Genomic DNA, 23,330 nt, shown 5'->3' on the forward strand with positions numbered 1-23,330 from the left:
TAGGGTAAGGTGCAGACCTATGCATATCATGTGGATGTGTTAGTCTCTTCTAACACAAACAAAATACTGTGCAGATACAATTTTATATACAGTTTGTGTAGTAACATGAACTTTTAGTGAAGTATGTTAGTGTCACTAAACTTTGAAGTAATGAATGTATAAACAAATAATTGGTAGGAAACAGCAAATATTGAATGTTATTTCAAGAATTCAAATATATGAAAATGACACTATAAGCCTGTTTATTCATAAAACCAAGTTGTGACATGAAAGTCAGCTGTATTTAACCTCTGCACAATAACAGTGAATACTTTGAGACAGTGGTGACATACGTAAAGGAATGCGTTTGGGACTGCTTGAAAAATATTCACAGCCAACAATTGACATACTTTTGTAACTGCCAGCAGCACAGTGGCGACAGTACACGATTGCAATACCGAATATATTTGAGTCACAGTGTATCAGTGAGTCCGCACTAGCTGTGAACTGTCAAACGACAAACTTTACCAAAACAGTGTGTGTTTACAAATACTGAATTGTATGCAGCGCATATGACAGTGTGTCAAAGCAAAATAGAAGATGTGTGAAATTAATGCCAAGACAAATATTCTGCAGTACTGGCCTGAGTGAACAATAATAAGTAACTAATCTTCATGTTCCCTCTGTAGCATGTAATATCTATATTAACCTTTGTCTCATGCTATGTTTCAACGATTTCATGAAGACGTGTGCCGGAGATCGCAGAGGATCCGTAATTCGACCTTCGGTTCCAGCCAGGTGTTACGCAACATATCTCCAACCTTGTTGGAGAAGACTCCAAAAACAGAGAAGATTGACACAAAGAAACAACTTTGCATTGTATAATTGGACTCAATATCTACTGAGAAACTTTGTAAATATTTTTCAAACCAAGGACATTAACATACTCATATGCAAATGAGATTGTTTATTTATATGTCTATATATGTATATTCATTTTAAACGTCATAATAATATTGCTCTTAACATAATATAATATAATTTTTGAGAACTTAATGAAACAGAGCACATACAGGGATGAAGGTATGTCCTTTCAGGGTTTTTTTCTTGTAGGTCTTTCTCCCCCCCCCCCCCCCCCCTAGCAATCTGTCAGTGGAATGTATTACTAACTGGATAGTTAAACAACATTGAGTGATATCTATTAATGGTCAAAGAATTCAGGTGCAAGAACTGTACAACGTAAATCACAGCAAATGTCAATAACCAATACGAACCAGAAGTCTGAACTTTCATGGGAAATGACTTGACAACAAACAATGTTATTAAACGAAAGAACATTAAATGAACCAATTGTGCGCATGTTCCACATGACCATTTGAATAATCTCTGTGTGGAAAAGTGTAATATAAATCAGAATAAGAACAGTGAAATTGTAAGAAAACCAGAAGAATTACAACTACAATCTCAATTAATTCATGTGCAAGCTCATTCTTGGGGGCTTCATGTTTAGCGTGGTTTAGGAACAACAATGTGAATGTAATACTTTTCTGTTCCCATAGGGATACTTGATGACTAAGTCCCATTGCCTCTCACCATGAGGGTGCTTGAGATCCTTGCCTCTGACCATTACTGTAATTAACAATAAATGCTCAAATTGTTGATTTTCTATTTTGATAGATTTATTAATTAGTATGTGGAATGCATATATACAATTTAAAAGCATTTCTGGTGGAATGTTTGAGCAAGCATTTGTGATACATTCTGTCATGTAGTAGGTACTTCTACATACTTTATCTCACTAGGAGAAAAATCTGGCAACATAAGGTCAGGTGATTCGACAGGCCATGTTACTGGATGACCTCTATCAATCCAATGACCACTGTAATCACGATTCAATGCTTCTTTGCTCCTTAACAGCAATGTGCAAGAAAACCATCATGCTGCAACCACATTGTCTCTCTCACTAAGAGGGGTGTGTCTTCCAACAGAATTGGTAGCTCATTTTGCAATAACTTACAATATGATTCCCCGTTCAATGTGCTTTTTGCAACAAAGAGGCTGATTACTTTTTTGCCTGTGATACTGCACCAAAAGTTAACAGACCAAGCATGCTGACCCACATCATCACATATCCAGTGTTGGTATTTCACATTACAATAATGCATATTATGACAATTAACTTCACCATGATTCCTACATGTTGACTTGTCAGAAAACATTACCTGACAAAAGAACTGTAGGTTTCTTTGTAGCTGCGCGAATGCTCAACAAATAAAAAGCACATCCGATTCTGATAATCATTCCCATGATGTTCTTGATGCATGGGGAGAGGCTGTAGGATTGCCCACACATTTGTGTGGGCAATACCAGACTGCTACAATGTGTCTCAGATACTTGTGTGTGAATCATGAGCCACCATAGCTAGTACTGAATTTTCATTATTGATGTTCCCCATTGCAGTTGCTCTACATCACATTACCTTCGGTAGTAAACTGTTATACAACACGATGAATAGTTACACAGGACCATGGCCTCTCAGCAAAACAATCGCCATATGGAGAAAAAGCAGTGTCCAAATTTCTTGCAGCCTTGTCATAAATTAGAATTATTTTGATCTTCCCTCGAACAAATATAACAAATATGCCAGCTGTGCCTTAACAAGCTCCAGAGAGGAGTGGTGCGAAGATGTTTAGTGTTCAGGCTTATTAAAGGCTCTGCCCCCCCCCCCCCCCCCTGTGGTAGGGCATGCTGCATGGTGGGGTGCTGAGCATGAGCGTATGTATTTGGTGTGTGTGTGTGTGTGTGTGTGTGTGTGTGTGTGTGTCCATGACAGGTGTGCCTCTCACTTTTATGGACATTTTACCTTATTACAATGATAGTGATTTGTATTCTGCTGGTAGCAACGTAGCAGCCAGCACGAAAGTTACGGCAACTCGATGGAAAGACACACTGAAATCAGTGAACCTGATGGTGGGGTCTGAGGGCAGTCACCGAACTCTAGCATTCCAATGATTTTGGGTCTCACCCACAATCAACCTCATAGAGAACGGAACACCATGTTACACACAAGTAGCTTTTTTGCCAGAAATGTCAATGTCTACCTATATTTGTACTGACAATAACATTTGCAACACTCAAGTAATGTCTGACCATCAATGTCAACTGTTGGAATAAGAAGATTTTACCTGAATAGGAAACAAAGATTTGAGTGAACCATATGTATTTTTTGGTGCAGAGTACTAATATGTAATAAAAATGGGGGAGAGGGGGATGTCCCCTTTACTAATAACCAAGAAATTTTTCATCTGATGCAACATCTGAGCCATTTAGGCCATATAGTTGTCTCAAATTAAAACAAACAATATGTATATTTTAGTTTCCTTAAAAAATGATTTTCATCTCTACTTTCAAACTTACTTTATATCAGATACTTTTCTTCTAATTGTTGAGGCTATCTTTAGTTGTCATCTTTATCATTACTGATACAGAACAAATTTCATTACAAACTTTCATTTCCTATTTTTCACAGGTACGACAGAACAATTTAAAAATGTTTTATTAATTTTACAATTAGTAGTTTCAATATTTCTTCAGATCATATTGTAAAGATATGGGTCAGACCAGCTCAATAACATACAACGAAATATAACATTTTAGTAATTGCATCTTTTTCAGTACAGAACAATGTAAACATATAAAAACAATATGCAGCCAATTTTACATCTGTAGAAAAGATTACAAGTTTTTTACATTTTGTGTTCGTTAAACACCATCACTGTTTGAAAATAGCACTACAATATCTTTGAAAGGCAAGCATATCAAAATGGGTATAATAATAAATAAAATAAACAGGTATCTGACAAATTACAGGTAGAATTTAATGGAGTGTTGCTTAATACCCAATTTTAGTTAGTGCTTTATATGGTAGAAACAAAAACTACACACAGCAAAATATAACTTTATTGCCAAGACTCACTGTAAAGATAGAACATAGGTAATATTGAGAACATGTTACCCATTAAGGCTGCCTGGAGGCAAATTCATGTCACCTTTACTTAAAACTGATCATTCATGCTATCTATACATTCTTATTCATAAGATCAATTTAAGTGCCTTTCAGCTACAAGCTTTTAGGCAAATACACAGAAATATTGGCAGTACACAGTCAGTCAGTATTCATTTAGTAGCTCTCTATTTTTTATAAAATTTACTTGCCTCCACACACTGTATGGAAGTGTGTGTGTGTGTGTGTGTGTGTGTGTGTGTGTGTGTGTGTTTAGCCCTGATTCATATAAACCACTTTTCAACACAGCATGGTCAGAATAAAATCTATAGCACAAGCAGCAACACGTTATTGGTAGCAAATACAAATGCTGCTTTGCTTCAAGTTCAAAACAATACAGATCCTTTAAGTTCATCAGCTTTCCATGGCAGAAATATTCTGCTCTTATCTGTGGTACTATTTCTATGATTCAAAGTTTAGAAGACTTCACTATCTTACTTCCAGCAAATATAGATTCTTGTTCACAGCCAGAAAATTGCATAAATTCTGAACCACATTTCACATAAGTACAAGATCCGAACAAGCAAATGTATAGCAGTAACAGTTTATGAAGTGGAAATGTTGGCTCGAAAATTACACTGAAATGATCAAGTCCATAAGTAGTGCTTCTTCAGATCTTCAATGTGTAGATTTTATGTTAAAGAGCACAAGTGCTAAATGATAATACAGTAAGACATATCACAGATTTCAAAATGTCAAGGCTTAGTGGCAGTTAAAGATTTTGTACAGTAATGATTGAAAAGCTTTTCAGGAAATACTTCTGGTAATGCTGCAATGGCCAGCTTACCATATTGCAGATCCAATACACACCACAAGCATTACATCTCCCTTTGAAAGGCAACTGATGCAACACTAATGCTGCACAAACAAATTATTATGATGGCAAGAACAATATACACTGATGTAATGAGCCAGAAAGCGAACAGGTACAGCGTACGGTTGCAGTATTTTCCCATTTTTGGTTCATAATTTGGCTCATACTCCTTATACACCCACATCGATCCTGAAAAACATTTTGATTATTGTCTGGATACACAAAATTTATCACACATAAGTAATATTAATATGCAACATGAATTATAAAGGAGCAGGACCCTATACTAAAGATAATGTCTACAACCAGAACATCAAAAGCATGCTCTTAAAAAAACCTGCAACCACCAACACTCATTACTGGAGAAATCCAGTTGAAGCTTACATCATGTCTTATCCGTGAATGTAAATTTGTTTAACTTCAAATTAAAAAAATAAACCCAATGAAAACGCTTTTATTTATTATCGACATCTACATTCATTTTGTGCCTGAGTATCTTATTTGCAAATAGTTACAGACTCTTACCTTAATCTATTCCGTGAAGGCCACAAGAGGAGGATAGTTACACACAACCAAGCAAATTTCATTATTTGTTTTAGTTGGTTCAAATGGCTCTGAGCACTATGGGACTTAACTTCTGAGGTCATCAGTCCCCTACAACTTTGAACTACTTAAACTTAACTAACCTAACTAACCTAAGGACATCACACACATCCATGCCCGAGGCAGGATTCGAACCTGCGCGGTTCCAGACTGTAGCACCTAGAACCGCTCGTCCACACCGGCCGGCCATTTGTTTTAGTATTTCATAAATCATTGCCAAAATTTCCACTGTGTATTTTCAGTAGAATAGTTCCAAAGTCCGTGTAAAATATCATTCACACAAGAGAGGGGCCAAAACAAATAAAGCCACTGACCATGTCAATTTTACAGAATCAACTATTTCGACATTAACAGTTCTTAGCCCAAGCTCATCTTCAGATCAATTACTGAATATTTCTCCTACATTATGATCAGAGGACTGTTCAACAACACATAAAAAGGCTGTGGGGGCAGGTCATGAGTCGTGCTTGGGTAGCTCAGATGGTAGAGCATTTGCCCGGGAAAGGCAAAGGCTCCGATTTTGAGTCTCTGTCCAGCACACAGTTTTAATCTGCCAGGAAGATTCATATCAGTGCACATTCTGCTGCAGAGTGAAAATTTCATTCTGGAATACATAAAAAGGTAAAGTAATGTTTGTTTATAACATTTAACAACTTTCTAATTGACTTCTGCAATAAATTTCAGTTAGTAACAGCGAATACTCTGTTCGAAATCACAAGAGAAGGTGGTATTCTCAGGAAAGATTTGGAGAAATACCATCAAACTTTTGGAAAAAATTAATCTGCATAATCCTGAAGACAGGAAGGTCAAATAAGTGCAAGAATTACCACACAATCAGCTTCACAAGTCATTCACCAAAGTTGCTGACAAGAATAATATACAGAAGAATAAAAGAAAATTTAGAATTTGTTGAATGACAATCAGCTTGGCTTTCAGAAAGGTAAAGATACTACATAGGTGGTTCTGACATTACACTTGATAATGGAAGCAAGACTTAAGGAAAATCAAGACAAGTACATAGGATTTGTATACCTATACTGCTTGACACTTGCTAAGGAACAATTAACACTTGCTAAGGAACGGCTGCCAATTGCTATGGATCAGCTGACAACTGCCACAGAACGCCTGACCAATGACAGTGAAAGGAAATGTACAGGGCAAGACATGTTAATTGCAATGAAGCCTTCGCACTAACACTGTATATATTCGACAGTTCATGCAGCACGGTGTTTGAGGAAGGAGGTTGTGGAACCAATTAGTGCGGCATTCTGTGTGGTATGGCAACATACCCGCAAGACACCATTTGAGTGCTTATGATCGTGGACAAACAGACATTGCAACTGCTAACAGTGTACGTGTCCATGCCAGAACTAGGGATGGTCCATGATCTTGAGAATTTGCCTTTGCATCGAGCATTTCTTGAGTAAGAATTTCTTGGGTACTCATGGCAAGTTGTTGACTATGCTGCACTCTGAGAGACTTTGTGAAGACTATTTTACAACGAAGCATTTAACCACAGCAGTCATAATCTTAAGTCTTCCGTACTTGCAAGGAAGAATCTGAAATTGTCCTGTCTACATATGTATCAAGTGTATTACCTCATTAATTGCTACTGTAGCAGTAGTAGTAGTAGTAGCAGTAGTAGTAGCAGTAGTTGTAGATTTCTCAAAGACGAAAATCATAAAATTGTTATTTAAAAAAATCAAATAGACAAACAACCAGATCTCACACTAAACAAAAAAATTTATTCTTCAAAAAATTAAAAAATAACTTATGCATTTGGAAATTATGTAAACTTAAATAAAAGAGAAATGCTATAACCTATTGCATCCAGAAACTGCTTACATACATTTACTTATGGTAGAAAGCAAAAAAATAATATTTTTATTCATCATAAGGCCTATTTACTTCCTGTTACTGCACTGTCATCTATTTTTGTTTAGAAATACGATTTTCTTATTCTGCTTCTTTGTTTGTATGTAGTCCTGTTTTGGAAAATATTCTCTCACTGGGGACAGAAGTTACAGGTACTGCAAGATACTTTTTTGTGCTGGTAGCTAGACTTGGGTAACTTTTCTCATTTTCCTTCCATAACTATACAGGGTTTTCCGTATGTTGTAGGTACAGTTCTTCCAAATATTGTTGGAACTCCAGGTCTACACTATTACAGCAGCCTTCTATTAGATATTTATTGGAAACTACTTCATCAAAATAAGCCCACAAGAAACTAACGGCATTTTGTTTGAAATGATCCACATGCTTGTGAAATTCATTATCATGCAAGTAATTAGATATTGAGTTCTATATGTGTATGCGTTTTACAATTAGGCCTGCAACAGCATGTTATTGAATGAATGGGATTCATAAATGGCAATGTTTTGAATCTTGGTTCGAGCATGATGGTAACTGCATATACTTTGTTTCTATTAATCCTAACCAAGCTATTAGCGAGTTGTGCACATGTTGCTGTAATTCTCGTGCTGTCATGGTAGCCCACTTTCCTTTGCTTGTATAAGATGAGCCGTCCAATTACTGGAACAGCTTTCAAAAAAAGTGGTATTGCTTTCAGTTGAGTTTTCATGTGTTGCCAATTCAAAAGGATCCCATACACTTAAAACATTCATGACTTGTTAAACAGGTTGCAACGCATTTCCTTTTCTCCAGTAGGCGTTGTATCATATAAAATGTACTGTTCCATTTTGTTTTAGTTTCCTGAATTAATTTATGTACAGGTTTTTTCATTAGATCCTGGATCTCATGGAATTTTTCCATTAGCATTCCAACTCATTTTGAAATAATGACCATTTCTGTAACCTTTAAAAAATCAATGATGTGTGTTAAATAAGTCATCTATTGTATATCTATGCTACCACTGTGAATAAGCCATACAGCTGTAGTCATGTTACTGGCACTGGAATTTGTGATGCTTACAAGTTTGTCTGCAATGTTTCATTTTGAAACCACGCTACCTAATGCCTCACTAATATTTAATGTTGTTAGTGTTGCATGCTTTTCTGTAAAATGGAATGTCTCCAGAACTATAGCTTTTACACACCAGTTACTGTTAATGAAATTACTAGTTACAGCCACATACACCTCACAATTCAGTGAGATCCAAATATCAATCATTAAAGAGATATACGTAGAATCGTGCACTTTAGCATCTCTTTCTCTTTATGGTAATTTTCTTCAATCACGTAGCACATTTTTTTTTTTTTAATTTGCTATCAACAAAACATTGAAAAACATTGTCCTCTCTGATTGAGAGTGGTTGAACATTGTTATTATGGCTACTAGTGCTCCATCTAGTTCTTATTTCTTTTTACTTTCCTCTTTGAAAAGAAACGTAAGATTTAGAACAGCGCTCCTGCAAAGGAGATAAGTTTTGCTCATAAACTAGCCCGATAAAATTACATATTGTACTGTACAAACGATTACATAGTTTTGATTTAGGAGTATGTTGTACTTTATCGGAGTGTGATTTAAAAATCCAATTTTGGTGGATTGCTTTGGGCACTATTCAACCTTTTGTATGGAATTCTCTTTTAGCACATTTTGAATGGATAACGTACATACCTGGGTATTTTGTATGAATCTTGTTATTAGAAGGATGAGCCTCTGTGTACACGGACACCAATGTTTCATTGCTCAATAAATTGTGTAATTTAAGCTGTCTCATTATGCACGTTGTGTTTTTTGAAAATATTATGGAGCTCTTCAAAACAAATGTTGCAATATACATTATCTTCATCCTCCGTAAAGTATTGCCAGCACTGTGACTTTCACTTTCGTGTATCCATATTGATTTGAACGAGTTACATGCACAGTGAGCCACAGTGTATTTGTCTAGTGTCAGTTTTCACTTCCAACAACCAGCCCGCCACATGTTGTCAGAGACAACTAGCACAGAGTGATACAAACCACTGCACTGTTTCTTTTGAGCTTCTTGAGCACTAGATGCTCGAGAATTTTCAGTGTGCTTGAGTTGCCATGCCTCACCGTCCCATCCCTAGCCAGAATCATTTTACAGCAATTACATCAGGCAGGTATGTAAGCTCAGCAGCCTCTTAAATGCACCCCTCTCCAATCTTGCTATAATCAAGAAAGAGTTCATTGGTGTAGGCAGCTTGTTGGCTGTGGTTAGCAACAGGGGTTCAAAGTGGTGTTCTCTGACAAATCCTGCTTCACTGTGGCAAGTGATTCTTGTCACCAGTTAAGTGTGGAGAGAGGGGGGAACATGCTAAACATCACACAATGTTCATGAATGTCACTGGTATGGCCTTGGCATTATGGTGTGGCAGGGATTATGCATAATGGCCGAACACCACTGCATTTCTTTGCTCTAGGTATCATTACAGCACAGGAGTGTTGCAGGGAGGTTATTCTGGATCATGTGTGTCTGTGTCTGTCTGTCTGTCTGTCTGTCTGCCTAAGGATGCTGTAGGTCCTGATTTTCTGTTTATGGATGACAAGACCTGCCCACACAGGACCATTAAGGTGTTGGACAGAATGGAAAGTGATTGTGTGGAATGGTGTGCTTGCTCCCCAGACTACAGCCCATCAAACATGCCTGGGATGCTTTTGGCAGACATGTCTCAATGACAACCACATTGAGAGGAATGTGACAATATACCCAAGGACTTCTCAACAATTTGGTAGCCAGCAAGAATACCATGTCCAAAATGGGCATAAGTGCCTGAAGAGGGCATATTCCTTACTGAGAGTCAGATATCAACCTTTGTCAGGGGCCTGACATGTGTCTAACACAAGCATTATTTCATTATTTATGACTGCTTTTCCATGTACAATGAAATCTGTACAATTTTTAATTATAACTGTACCATTCCACCTCTCTTAAGTACATACTCTATTTCATATCATCCACCATTGCCTGTGATTATTCCTGTCCAACAAAATCTCCGTTCATTAGCAACTATCAAGTGGTGTATAAAAAGCATTCCAACATGTAAAAAGGTGCAAGATAACACAATTTTGAGAAAAACAGGAGAAGCTACAGGAAAAGACAGGTAATGTACAATATGTACAAGAACCACAAGGGGAAAATAATAACAGAACACCAAGAATGAAGGGCTCGGGTTAAGAAAGGTGTAAGACAGGCACGCCGTGTTTCACCCCTACGGCTCAAGTTATACAACAAAGAAGCAATGATAAAAATAAAAGAAAGATTCAAGAGTGGGATTACGATTCAGGCTGAAAGGATATCAAAGAGAGTTGATGATGGCATTACTATCCTCAGCAAAAGTGAACAGTAATTGCAGGACCAACTGAATGGAATGAACAGCCTAATGAGTACAGAATATAGAGTGAGAGCAGACTGAAGAGAGACAAACGTAATGAGGAGTAGCAGAAATGAGAATGGTGAACTTTAACATCAAGATTCAGGGCCAAGAAGTAGACAAAGCTGAGGAATTGTGCTACCTTAGAAGGACAATCCCCTTTTCTATTTTATCTTTTTTTTCCACCTCTTTTTCATTCCCCAGTATCATTTTCCAATTTCTTCTAGTTCTTTTATTTACTTATCTCAAAGTAGTAAGCATGGAGGATATGGACAGGGACTTCAGATACATGGTGCGAGGTGTGAATGTGGGTTGGCTGGGAGGCACATTGAAAAAGGCCACACAAGTGCGATGAACACTGTGTCCTGGTGATTCAGTGGTTAACACAACTGCCTAGTAAGCAGCAGATCCCAAGTTTGAATCACAGTCTGGTACACATTTTCACTCGTCGCCGCAGATGCCCCACGAAGTCCTGATGCAGATGATAATCAAGTACTCCTTTTCTTTTCCTTTCATTCCTCCCCCTTCTTCAATTTACATAATTTTCTAGTCCTCATTAGCACTCTACATTTCATTTCACTTATCATTTCTCTTCGACTTAATACCTCTTGCCTTCTTACTCTGTCCTCCCACCATCTTTGGATTGAAGGTGGCTCAGCTATTGCCAGTGTAATATCTGTAACCTCCTCCCCCGTCACCTTCCCTTCTTTTTGTCTTCTCTAGTTATCAAAATAGGCGAGATCCTCTTATTCTAGTGTCTGAATGACCTTCCTCTCCTCTCCTGCCCTATCCTACTTTCCTCCCTGACTACTTAGATTTACTGAAGGTAAATAATGGCCTGCCATTCTGTCATTCAATTTTACAATTCTCAAGAGTCAATATTCCTTTTCGTGCCATTAATTGTATTGTAATACATTTTCCAATAAAAGTGTGTGTGACCTGATGGCTGACAGTAATTAATGATTTGGGGCCAGTCATACTTTTCTAAGACTTATCCCTTCTTTCATCTCTAGCAGTGTTTTATAAATGTGAAATATGCCACATCACAACAAGGTTAATATATCACATTAAACCACAAGCCCCTCAATAACTGGTGGGGTAAGCCCAGTTCAAACAGTATCATTTTTTTAATTATTTTAAAACAAATTGTCCACGGCCCATGACAGGCCCATCAGTACCAACTGACTGCTATTTCACCCTTGCCAACAGCACTACTATATGCGGTATGGAGGGTTATGTGGTCAGTACACCACTCTCTCAGCCACTGGCAGTTGTTGTGACCTAGAGCCACTACTACTCAGTCATGCAGCTCCTTAATTGGCATCACAAGGCTCAGTGCAGCCCATTCCAGACATCCCACCAAGTAAAAATACCTCACAGTGTTAAGAATCAAACCTGTCAACTTGCTATTAGACTTAATAATTATTATTTATATTTTTGCAGAAGTTAGAGCTATCACATATGGGTAGGCTAACAGCAAATGTTGATTGATGCCTGTGCTATCATATCTGCTGCTGGAAATAACTCTCTCTCATTTACAGTGCCAACAAGATAAAAGTGTGTGTGTGTGTGTGTGTGTTTTGTTGGAGGTAGGAGTAATACAACCTAACCTAGCACTGAATATTATCTTTCCAGTTACCATCCACTGTAACTATAGATAAAGCATCTTCTTCAAACAGGTCTAAAATACTGAAAAGGTCAGTACTGTATTATTTTTGAAGTCATACTTCCTCTTCTGCATGTTTCCGATGTAAATGGAAAAAGTGGCATATTGCATTTCACTCATGTTGGTGGTGTATAGGATTTTAGCTCTTGCTGCAATTGCTGGTAACGAATTTTTGTCCTGTTAAACACATCAGCATTATTTGCCAAAGAATGGTTTTCTATGCTGGATATCTTTACTGTAAGATCTCCTATTTCAATTTATTTAGCATCTCTGAGCACTCACTGATTCAGCAAATGCATGATATTGCTTGCAGCTCTTTCGTGAATCTTTCTTTTAATTCTTCAGTTGGTCCAATTCAATAAGGGTTCCTAACTGACAAACAATACTCAAGTATTGACAAGAGAATTCACTTCTAACATAGTTATGTCTCTATAAATAACTATTAACATTATGCTAATGTGCTCAACAATCAACGAACTGGAAATTGCAATGGAAACTTTTCAAACTTCAATAATAAAATTGTTGATGACTTGCAGCACTGAAGTATTTTCAAAAGGAGGGAGATGTGGGTGGAGGGAGCATCTCAAATTTAATATTTTACATTATTCTAAAGCACTTATAGCAGCGAAGTTGCATGGAAATGCTATAAGAGAAATTTCTAATTTTATGTTAATAAATGCAATTACCAATGATGAACCAGCCCAACATGAAACAGTTTAGAAGTGTCTGTGTTGGAGACTGTCTCACACGTTCCTCCTCTTGTTCTTCCTCCCGTTGTCGAACTCTGGCTGATAAATGGAGGAGTTGTTTCAAAACTCCAAAACCACCTAGATCAAAACACAATTATTAGTATTCATGAAAGCCATCATATTTCTCAAGGAAACTGAACTCTAGTGCCTTTACACTGATAGCCGAAAGGGGAAAATTGCAGCACTGGTGGATGAACTCTGTAATACCATTAACCATATCTGGTTTCATGTACATTAATTATTCAAAGGTTATTACCTATTATGCAGAGCTAATACGCTTTTATAAAGAAATGAGAGTGAAAAAGTAAGAAACAGAAGAGCATTAAAGGTTCAGAAATTTAAGCTGAGAAAGGTACATTGATATTAGATAATTATGAACAAATTTATGTACAGCACAGCTCCAGGATAAATTTCAAGAGAGTCTAGGGTTTAGATGGGGCAGTCACTGAAACCAGCTCTTCCTTGTCAGATGACATCAATAATCATTCACTGAGCCTCAAAACATGCACTGTTTCTGACAAACAAAAAATTCAATTTCTATTGCACCTAAACAGAACATGTTAACATAATGTACAATGAGTTCTCAGTGTGTCATGGAACACATGCAGAGCAAACTGCAGATCAAGTTCTTATTAAATGTGCTTGTGGACTGGTGACTCATTTGAGTCTTGTGTGCTACCCCTGCACTTCCATGGGTTCCAATTGTGAACTAGGCATATTGATTCACACACCAGCTGCATATTCTGCTTGTTCTGGCTCTCTCCAAAAACGTAGCATTTCCAAGTCGATCCTACTGTTAAATGTTCGTACTTAATAGTAAAACTCTGGCATCTACGTCTGCTATGGCTAGGCTTTAGGCAAATGTAAGGCAGCATTACAGACCTTATTTAGGTGATAACCTGAGTCATGTTTACTAAGGTTTCCGCTATTCTATTTTTAGTGGCTACTTTCCAATCCATGTCCCAGAAGTTCGATACCTGTGTCAGCACTCATTTGGTTACGGTGCACTCAACCAACAACCAGCCCCCTGTCATTAACTTGCAACAAATATCTTAAATGCGTGCAGTCTAGTATTGAGCGGAGCAATCTTCTAATGTTCTGATAGTTGTACGAGACTGCATTGGAAACAGATCTTTAGACAGAACATGCCAACACGAGTACTTAGAGCTTGCATTCCCCGGTGCTGCACAGAGTGACATCAGTGCTTTTCCCCTCCCTCCCCTCTTTCCTCCCTTGTAGTGGCTGTAGTAGCATGTGGGTGACAGACAACACTCGCTCTCGCGTCTTCGGTGTACTGAAGTATCCGTTCGAAATCTTATCAAATGAGACACTGTTAATCTGTCTTGCGAGCGTTCAGCATGAGCAGAAATGGTTCGGTTTTAGTTGTGCCATTTTTTAATCCTCTCATTTGTAAAGCCTGACCAGAAAGCACTGTGCCTAATATGCCATTCTACCATGAATATTAAAGCACCGATGGTGCGCCGTCACTATGAAGATAAACTTTCCTCACCACAGGAGGAGATTGTTGGACCAGACTGAAGTGAGCTGGTTACTAAATTAATGATTAATTGATTAACTGAGCGAGTATGGGACCAAACGGTGAGGTCATCAGTCCGCGATTCCAAAGGGGGTTACATAAGAAAAAGAGTCTGCTAAAAGTGAACGGATTCAGTCCGAGGAGTCACATTATAAAAGAATGAACATTAAACAGACACAGCATAAGCATAAAATGTGAGACCTAATCTGACAACTGGAAAAGGGGGGGGGGGGGTCATGGGATCACAGACTGAAGACTGCAAAAGGATTCCCAATCACAACCAACCTGCCCCTGCTCCAAGACGAAAGGAGAATCTTATATCTGGAAATAAAAACCACTTTCAGGGAGGAAACCGAGGACCAGGTCTACCATCCGTGGATCGTCCACTAATATTAAATTTAAGGAAGTAGGAAGACTATACATAGCACGAAGGGCCAAAAGAAGGGGACACGCTGCCAATATGCGAAATACTGTCAGTCTGGCACCACAACCACATTGTGGGGGTGGGTCGTTACGTAGAAGGAAACAATGGGTGAGCCGGGTATGGCCAATGCGTCAACGACTTAAAATAGTGGACTGCTTCCAAGAGGGGCGGAAAGAAGTGCCCCAAACAGTGGTAGGCTTCTTGATTGTGCGGAGTTTATTACTATGAGCAGTAGCGTTCCAGATGACACTCCACTGTTGGGCAAAGAGAGCAGATCTGCATATCTGCGGCTGGAATCACGAAAGGAAATGGGGGTCAAGTATCCGCTTCTCTAGCCAAACGGTCAGCCAATTCATTCCCTGGGATGCCCACATGACTTGGGACCCAGAGAAAGACGACTGAACAAGCAGCACGCTTAAGGGCAGAGAGAAGGTCATTAATGGCAGAGACCAAGGGGTGATGAGAGTAGCATCGATCAATAGCCTGAAGGCTGCTCATGGAGTTGGAACAAATTAAAACACTATGGAGAGAGGCCTGAGAAACAAAAAGAGGGCTAGAAGCTCTACTGTAAATACACTACATGATCCTGGCAACAAATGGTGCTCGAAGGTGGTAGGAAATGTGAAAGCGTATCCCACCTTATCAGTAGTCTTAGAACCATCAGTGTACAGGATGGTGGTACCCTGGAACTCTGCAAGGATGGCACATACAAGACGCTGGTAAACCACAAAAGCAACAGAGACCTTAGGACCCTGGAAGAGAGCAGTTGTAATCAATCCGTGGTCTAGGCACCATCCAAGGGGGAGTATGGGAGGAAAGACACGGGCCACAGTCCAATGAGTGCAGATGGAGATCCCGGCAGAGGATAGTGAGATGCATGCCAACCGGCAATCCCATCCGTGGGTGGGTGTTAGGAGGGAGACATCCCTTATTGGCGAAGAACACAGGGTATACAGGATTGTCAGGGAGATGGCGAACGGTGACTGCGTAAGAAACAAGGAGTTGGCTCCGTTGAATGTGTAGAGGGGGAATCCCTGCTTCTGTGCGGTGACTATCAACAGGACTAATGTGAAAGGCACCAATAGCCAGACGCACCCCACAATGATGGACAGGGTCAAGGAGTTTCAAAGTGGAAGGAGCTGGTCAGCCATAAACCTGACTACCATAATCGAGTCTGGACAAAACCAGAGCACAGTAAAGATGGTGAAGAGTGCAACGAGTGGGCCACGAGGCAGAGAGCACTAAGCTTCTGCATGCATGTAGTCTTTATGTGACAAATGTGGGGCAGCCATGTCAGCTTGTTATCAAAAATAAGGCCCAAGAAACGGGACTGTGTTACAACATCAAGGAGCTGGTTGCCTAAATAAAGTTATGGATCAGGGTGTACTGTGGGTCGACGACGAAAATGCATAACCCACGTACTGGAGGAGGAAAACTGGAAGCCGTGGGCGGTGGCCCAAGTAGAGGCCCGTCAGATGGCGCTCAGCAGACGCCATTGAGCGCGAGCTGCACCAGTTGCAGAAATCGTTAACATACAACCCCGGGGTAACCAGATGCCCAACAGAGGTCACAACCCCATTTGTGGCAATGAGGAAGAGCGTAACACTTAGCACAGAAGCCTGTGGGATACCATTCTCCTGAATCTGAGGGGTGCTGAGTGAAGTGCCAACTCAAACCCAGAAGAGTCAGTAAGATAAAAACTCGCGGATAAAAATCAGAAGGGAGCCACAGAAGCCCCAGTCATGGAGTGTAACTAAAATGTGATGGTGCCAAGCCATGTCACACGCCTTATGTAGGTCAAAGAACACTGCGACAAGGTGCCGGCGGTGAGTAAAAGCCTGTCGGATGGCTAATTCCGGTAATGGTAAATGGTCAGTTGGAGATCACCCTGCCCGGAAGCCACACTCATATGGTGACAAAAGGCCCCGAAATTCGAGTACCCTACATAATCTGGAGTTGACCATCCTTTCAATCAGTTTACAAAGCACATTTGTAAGGCTAATGGGGTGGTAGCTGTTGAGAGACGTTTGGATTTTCTCGGGCTTAAGGACAGGGGTAACTATACTGTCTCGCCATTGTGACAGAAAAGCACCCATGAGCCAGATGTGATTGAAGACCCTGAGGAGCTGTTGCCTCTGGGGAACGTCCTAGTGTTGAAAAATCTGATTGTGAATGGATTCTGGCCCGTTGGCTGTGTTTCGTGAAGAGCTAAGAGCCTGCACCAATTCCCATTCAGTGAAAGGAGCACTGTAGGGTTCAACATGGTGTGGGATGAAATAGAGGGCGGGGGGGGGGTCTCTCTTCAACTCTGCGTTTCTGCTGGAGAAAGGCACGAGGCTAGGAAGCGAACAACGATGCCACCACAAACCTTGTCGCAATGGATCAGTGCACAGAGCTCCTTGGATGTTCAGACCTGGACAGTTGACTGTTTCTGGCAGCCCAGAACGCTATGGACCTTCAACCAAACCTGCGATAAAGAGGCATGTGTCCCCAGGGAGGAAACATAGCGCTCACAGCATTCCTTTTTATTCCAGTTAATAATGTAACAAGCCTTAGAACGAAGACACTTAAAAGTGAGGAGGTTGGTCTGGGAGGGGTGTCGCTTAAATCACTGCAGCACCTGTCGGCAGTCCTGGACAGCAACTGCGACATCCTTGGTCCACCACGGTACCGGCTGATGACAAGACAGCTCTGTGGATAGGGGGACAGCAATGCCAGCAGCATGAAGAAGAGCAGCAGAGATGTCTTGCATGGCTACATCAATGGAATTCGAGAGGGAGGTGTCAAAGCGGACAGCAGACATGTACAAAGGTCAATTGGCCCTGCAGAATATGGGGGCCTGTGTTGTGAGATTGATAACAGAGATGGTGCCGTGATCGGCACTGAAGTGGGTAGGGTAACCATCATTGAGGAGACACAAATCGAAGTTGGTCAGTTAGGATACTCTGAGCCTTTGATGTAACACTCCCCCACAGTAGATGGTGGGCATTGAAATCCCAAGGAGGAGAAACGGGGGCGGGAGTTGCTGAAGTAAGGTAGATAGTGCAACATAAGCAAGTGGCCTACCTGGAGGAAGGTAGACATTGCAAATGGTGATTGCCGGAGTCATTTGCACTCTTAACCACAATCACTTCCAAGGTGGTACACAGGGGGATCCAGTCACTAAGGACATCAGAGTGAACCAAAGTGCAGACCCTACCAGATGCTATCCCAGGGCCAGCACAGCTCCGACAGAATGCTCAATAATCACGTAAAATGGGAGAGTGGTAATCATGGGAATCTGTTTCTTGGGGGATGCAGAATAAGAGGAGACAAAATGTTGTATTCCGGTAGGTGACAATAGTAGCCATTGCAGTTCCACTGGATGATCGTGTGGCATGAGTCCAAGGTAGGCATGAAGGAGCCAAGGAGGAGGTCAGGTCACTTGGTCAGTATGACAAGGATGGGGGTGATATCCATAAATAAGATGTCAGACTCAGGTTGCGAGAGGGGAGTTGGCACCTCTGGGGGTACTGGAGACACCTTCTCTTGGGATTTACATTTCTTCTTCTTCTCTTTCTGAGGTGGAGGAGGACCAGGACACAGGGGGAGTACAGGCATCTGCAAGACTGGGAACCGAAAGAGAGCAGGCGACCTTGGGGCCCTCAGATTGTGCGCCTCGTGGCCAAGTAGTGGTAACAGTCTTCTGGCCTGAGAGACACCGGGGAGAGGGTTCCCGGGAGGGAGCCTGATCACCGGTAGATGCCGAAGAAGGGGGGGACTCCTTCGGATGCGGTGGGGGGGGGGGGGGGGGGGGGGCGACTCCCTGACAGGAGGACATGGGAATGGCAAGGGAGATGGAGGGGAGAGTGGGGTGGGGCTGGGCTAAGGACAAGGGATGAGGAGGAGGAAGGGAAGTAACAGATGCAAAATTGAAGATAATGACACCAGATGGAGTCTCTCATACTTTTGGCGAGCCTCAGTGTAAGACAGGCGATCCAGGGACTTATATTCTTGTATCTTCTCGTCTCTCTTGTAAGCCGAGCAATCCAGTGAGTGAGGGGAGTGGCGGTCAGCACAATTAACACACACAGGTGGCGGAACACAAGGGGTTCCCTCACAGATGGGGTGGCCACAGTCACCACACAAAGGGTCCGCCGTACAGTGGGAAGACATATGTCCAAAACGCAAGCACCGCATAGGTGGAGGGAATTACGGTTTCACGTCACATCTGTAGCACATAACCTCGACCTTCTCTGGGAGGATAACCTGTGCAGTTGTCTTTGCGACCCTTCTGCACATGTCGAACAAAATGAACACCACATCACTCCAGATTAGCCTGGAGTTCCTCATCAGTTTGCAGGATGAGGTCCCTATGAAAAATGACTCCCTGGACCATATTCAGAGATTGGTAAGGAGTGACAGACACTGGGACGTTGCCAAGACGATCACAGGCATGAAGAGCTGCGGATTGGGTGGCAGAAGAAGCTTTGATCAACAGGGAGCCCGACCGCATCTTACTAATAGACTCCAATTCACCAAACTTGTCCTCGATAGTTTCTACAAAAAACAATGGCTTTGTGGTGGTGAATGTGTTCTCATCTGTCCTAGTACAGACGAGGTAATGACGAAGAGGTTTCAGCCCAGGACTGCGAGCCTCTCCCTCCTCCCATGGGGTAGCCAGGGAAGGGAAGGCTGCTGGGTCATACGAGACAGCATTTAAGGATCCTTCACCATTCAAAGAGACTGCTGTGTGAGAACTGCCAGATTTTTGTAGCTTGATATGTTTCATGTGCCATGCATCTGCCATGATACCACCCTCTCCAACCAGGGGCTCTCCCCATGGGCACCACCCAGTCACGGCAAGGGCCATCTGGCACGGTGGATGTTGCCGGGAGTTGTGATGCTCCAAGAAGACAAACAACCACTCCTTGGCATACATGGGGGAGGGAACAGTTCAGGTATCAGTAGCGTGATAACTGTGTTGTCAGGGGGTGCAGCCATATGGGTACATAACAGCCCCACCACACGGACTGGCTACATGTGCTGGTGACTTAGCAGGATGGAAGGGGGCTACAGTGGGGAAGGGAGAGGGGAGAGGAATCCACACCATAGATGCTAGGGAGGGAGTTCTTCCCCATATGGCTCATGCTAAAAACAGGAAATTTTGAAGTGGAGGTCAACGCTCAAGTGGGGACCAAAATGCCAAAAAGGGTGAAAGAACTGGCAAAAGGAACAAAATTGCAACCAATACAGGAAACCAGGGGAAGAGCCAGGTCGACATAAAGCAGAACACCGAAAGGGGGAAAGGAGGTGGTAATGGGGGAGAAGCAGGGATAGGGAGGGAGGGGGCAGAGAGAAGTAAAAGCAGCTAGGGAATGAAAAATGAGCTGCAATAGCTCGGGCCCCATGTGCGCCATGCACTAACTCACAAAAGAACCTTGAGACCCTTGGGGGGGGATTACTAAATTAAAATCAGAATTGCCACAATCCGAAGGGGTAAGCCTTGTTTACACTGTGACTGTTCAAGCTTTCGCAGTGGCTATGTTGTAAATAGTCTTCAGGTGTTTGCCGCCAGATGACGCTGTGCAAATTCCGCAATATTTCCTCGACCTAGCCACCAGCAAGGTTCAACAACCTGAAGATGTCCGACACTTGCTCCAAGGAAATATTGTGTAATTTGTGTATCATCATCATCATCATCATCAGGTGGCAAACCTTTGAGGACTATTTACAGTTTGTTAATACTGTTCATTCTAAAAGAAAAACAAAAATATACCTTTTTGTAATTTTACTCATATCTATATAAACTTGCACTATCTCTCTGTAGATATTGTTGTTAAACTAAATTATGAGACTGTTTTATGTCTTAAGATTTTAAAATTAATTATTGCTCTTGTCCCACAGACTTCTGAACTGAATTGCACAATGGAAAGCGCAGTTCGAGCAAGATACATTGTTGCACTGAAAATTGCAAAAGGTGGAAGACCTTCTACAAATGGTCAATTTTTAGGAGTGTTCTGCAGGGTGTCTGGAGGCAATAATGCCCATCCGTGGTGGACCAATTTGAGGTCTTAAGCTTTTCTGAACATACCATTTCTCTAACAGTGCAGAATTAAAGGAGCAGTTACACAATAAATGTCGTAACTTCGTTGAGTACTCTATTGCCCTCGAGAGAGCACCGACAATCACAGCATAGCTCAACTAAGCTCAACTTGCAATTTTCTTAAGGGGTGTCACAAAATATTTCACAGTTACTGAGGAACTGTTGGAGGTTATTTCTTTGAAAAGTACCACAACCAGGGAAGATATTATCCTAACTGTAGAGCAGTTGTTACTCGAGCACCTATGCAGTATTGCAACTGATGAGGCCCTTGCACTGCAATGTTGTCGGAAGGGATTGGTTTTGTAAGGCATACGAAAAAAAATTTTGACAATCCATTGCCTTTTACATCAAGAACAGCAATGTGCCAAATTTTTCCACAAGTTCATGTCCATCAAGGATAACGTTGCAAAAATTGACAATTTTTGTAGAAAGCAAGACTTGAATCACCAGGAATTTAAAGGATTTTTGGAGGATGTTTAATAAATTCACAAAGAAATTCCTTTTTACTGTAGTGCATGATTGTTAAGTTGCTCAAAAGCCTCAATCTTTTTCGGATTGAGACAAGAAACTGCTCTGTTCAGTGATATAATAGGTTCTCCACAATCAGACTTGGATTTTAAGCAATGGATTGCTGATCTTGCTTTCATCAAAGACATCATGTGGTATTTACTTGATTTAAATATATAATCGAAAAGTAAATTCATCACCATATGTAATCGTATTGCAAGTTTCAAATTGCAGCTTTTGCTTTTAAAAGTCGGCTTCAAGGAGGAAATTTGGACAATTTTCCCCTATCTAAAATCCCTGAATTTAGGTATTTATGAACACATCAGTGAGTACACAAAAGCATCAGTCACTGCATAAAGAATTATGAATAAATAAAACAAATAAAACCTGCACTCGAATTTTTTATGACATCTTTTTCGGTGCACCCAGAGGATGCCCCATTAAATCTCCAGGTTGACCTGATAAAAGTACAGTGAGATTCAATTTTGACAGATACTATTACCTTTACAATGGTGATTTGATTTCGTTTTATAAACGTGTTAATCAACATGAATTCCTGAGTATTCATATCCTTGCCCTGAAATGTGTCACTATGTTCGGAACAACATTCGTTTGTTAACAAATGTTTTCAATTATGAATATTAACAAAACAAAAATGAGGTCAAGTTTGCCTGATGCTTCGTTGAAATCTATACTTCGAATTGCAACTGAAAAAAGGATTGTTCTAAATATCGGAAAATTAGTGGCTTCAAAGCGATGCCAAAGATAAACTACTAAGAATGTTGTAAATTAGTGCAAAATAAGAAGTGCATTGGAACTGTTCTTTCTGAAAATTGGCATTATTATTATTATTATTATTATTATTATTATTATTATTATTATTATTCGTTTTAATGCCGGTATGCCGCCTGATGCATGCTGATTTGCCCATTTCCATTTACCAAACAACAACATGACTGACCTCGATAAGTGCTGCCACAACATGTTCTCTCCTACCACTGCCACAACAGTGCTCTGTCTGCCTCCCTCAACTTCTCCCACCCCATCAGTGCTACAGCAGAGCACCGGTGTTTTTGCCACTGCTGGCCGGTGCTCGCGAAGTACCTGAAGTTGGCGTGACCTGTTCTAGACTCTCAACTTGAGGAGGACTGGATTTTATTTTTTACTGATCAGGAGTGATTAATTATGGCAGATACATAATTTTATCTGAGTAACAAAGTACAAAAGAAAGTTGGTCATTTGTTTTCATGGCTCCTCCTCACCTGCTTCCCCATCTTCCACAGGTCCTGCCAATATTTTTTTGGGTATTATTGTGGAAATTAGCAGGTCAGCCAAAGTTACAAAAGAGGATCTAAAATGCCTACAGCCACCAACCGTGGATGCAGATGACTACAACTGCAAGGTTGCAGCTGCATCAACATGCAGTTTGGTGAGTGTCATCTTTTTCTTTATGTTTTTGTTTGACTGAAATTATCAATGAGAGTCAATGGATCTTTTGCCAAATGTGTAATTGTATTGGTAAGTTCAGTATGTGATGAGTAGCTGGAGACAGTGTTCTGTGGGGACGCAAATAATACTGTTAGTTTGCAATACGTTTTATCACGAG

At 40.8% G+C, this 23,330-nt stretch overlaps 1 protein-coding gene across 1 annotated transcript in view; it reads right to left on the bottom strand.

The window, feature by feature from the left end:
- Nucleotides 1–3,437: 3,437 nt before the first annotated feature.
- LOC124787965 (transmembrane protein 272-like) overlaps nucleotides 3,438–23,330 on the bottom strand; it is a 51,912-nt gene continuing 32,019 nt past the window's right edge. Inside the window, exons 5-6 of the mRNA XM_047254972.1 lie at nucleotides 13,109–13,249; nucleotides 3,438–5,045 (exon numbers count right to left, since the gene is read on the bottom strand). Coding sequence (XP_047110928.1) covers nucleotides 4,861–5,045; nucleotides 13,109–13,249 — 326 coding nt within the window. The 3' untranslated portion in view covers nucleotides 3,438–4,860. The remainder of the gene's footprint in view (nucleotides 5,046–13,108; nucleotides 13,250–23,330) is intronic.

The sequence above is a fragment of the Schistocerca piceifrons genome, chromosome 3 (genome assembly GCF_021461385.2).
Source record: "Schistocerca piceifrons isolate TAMUIC-IGC-003096 chromosome 3, iqSchPice1.1, whole genome shotgun sequence".
Classification (NCBI taxonomy): Eukaryota; Metazoa; Arthropoda; class Insecta; order Orthoptera; family Acrididae; genus Schistocerca; species Schistocerca piceifrons.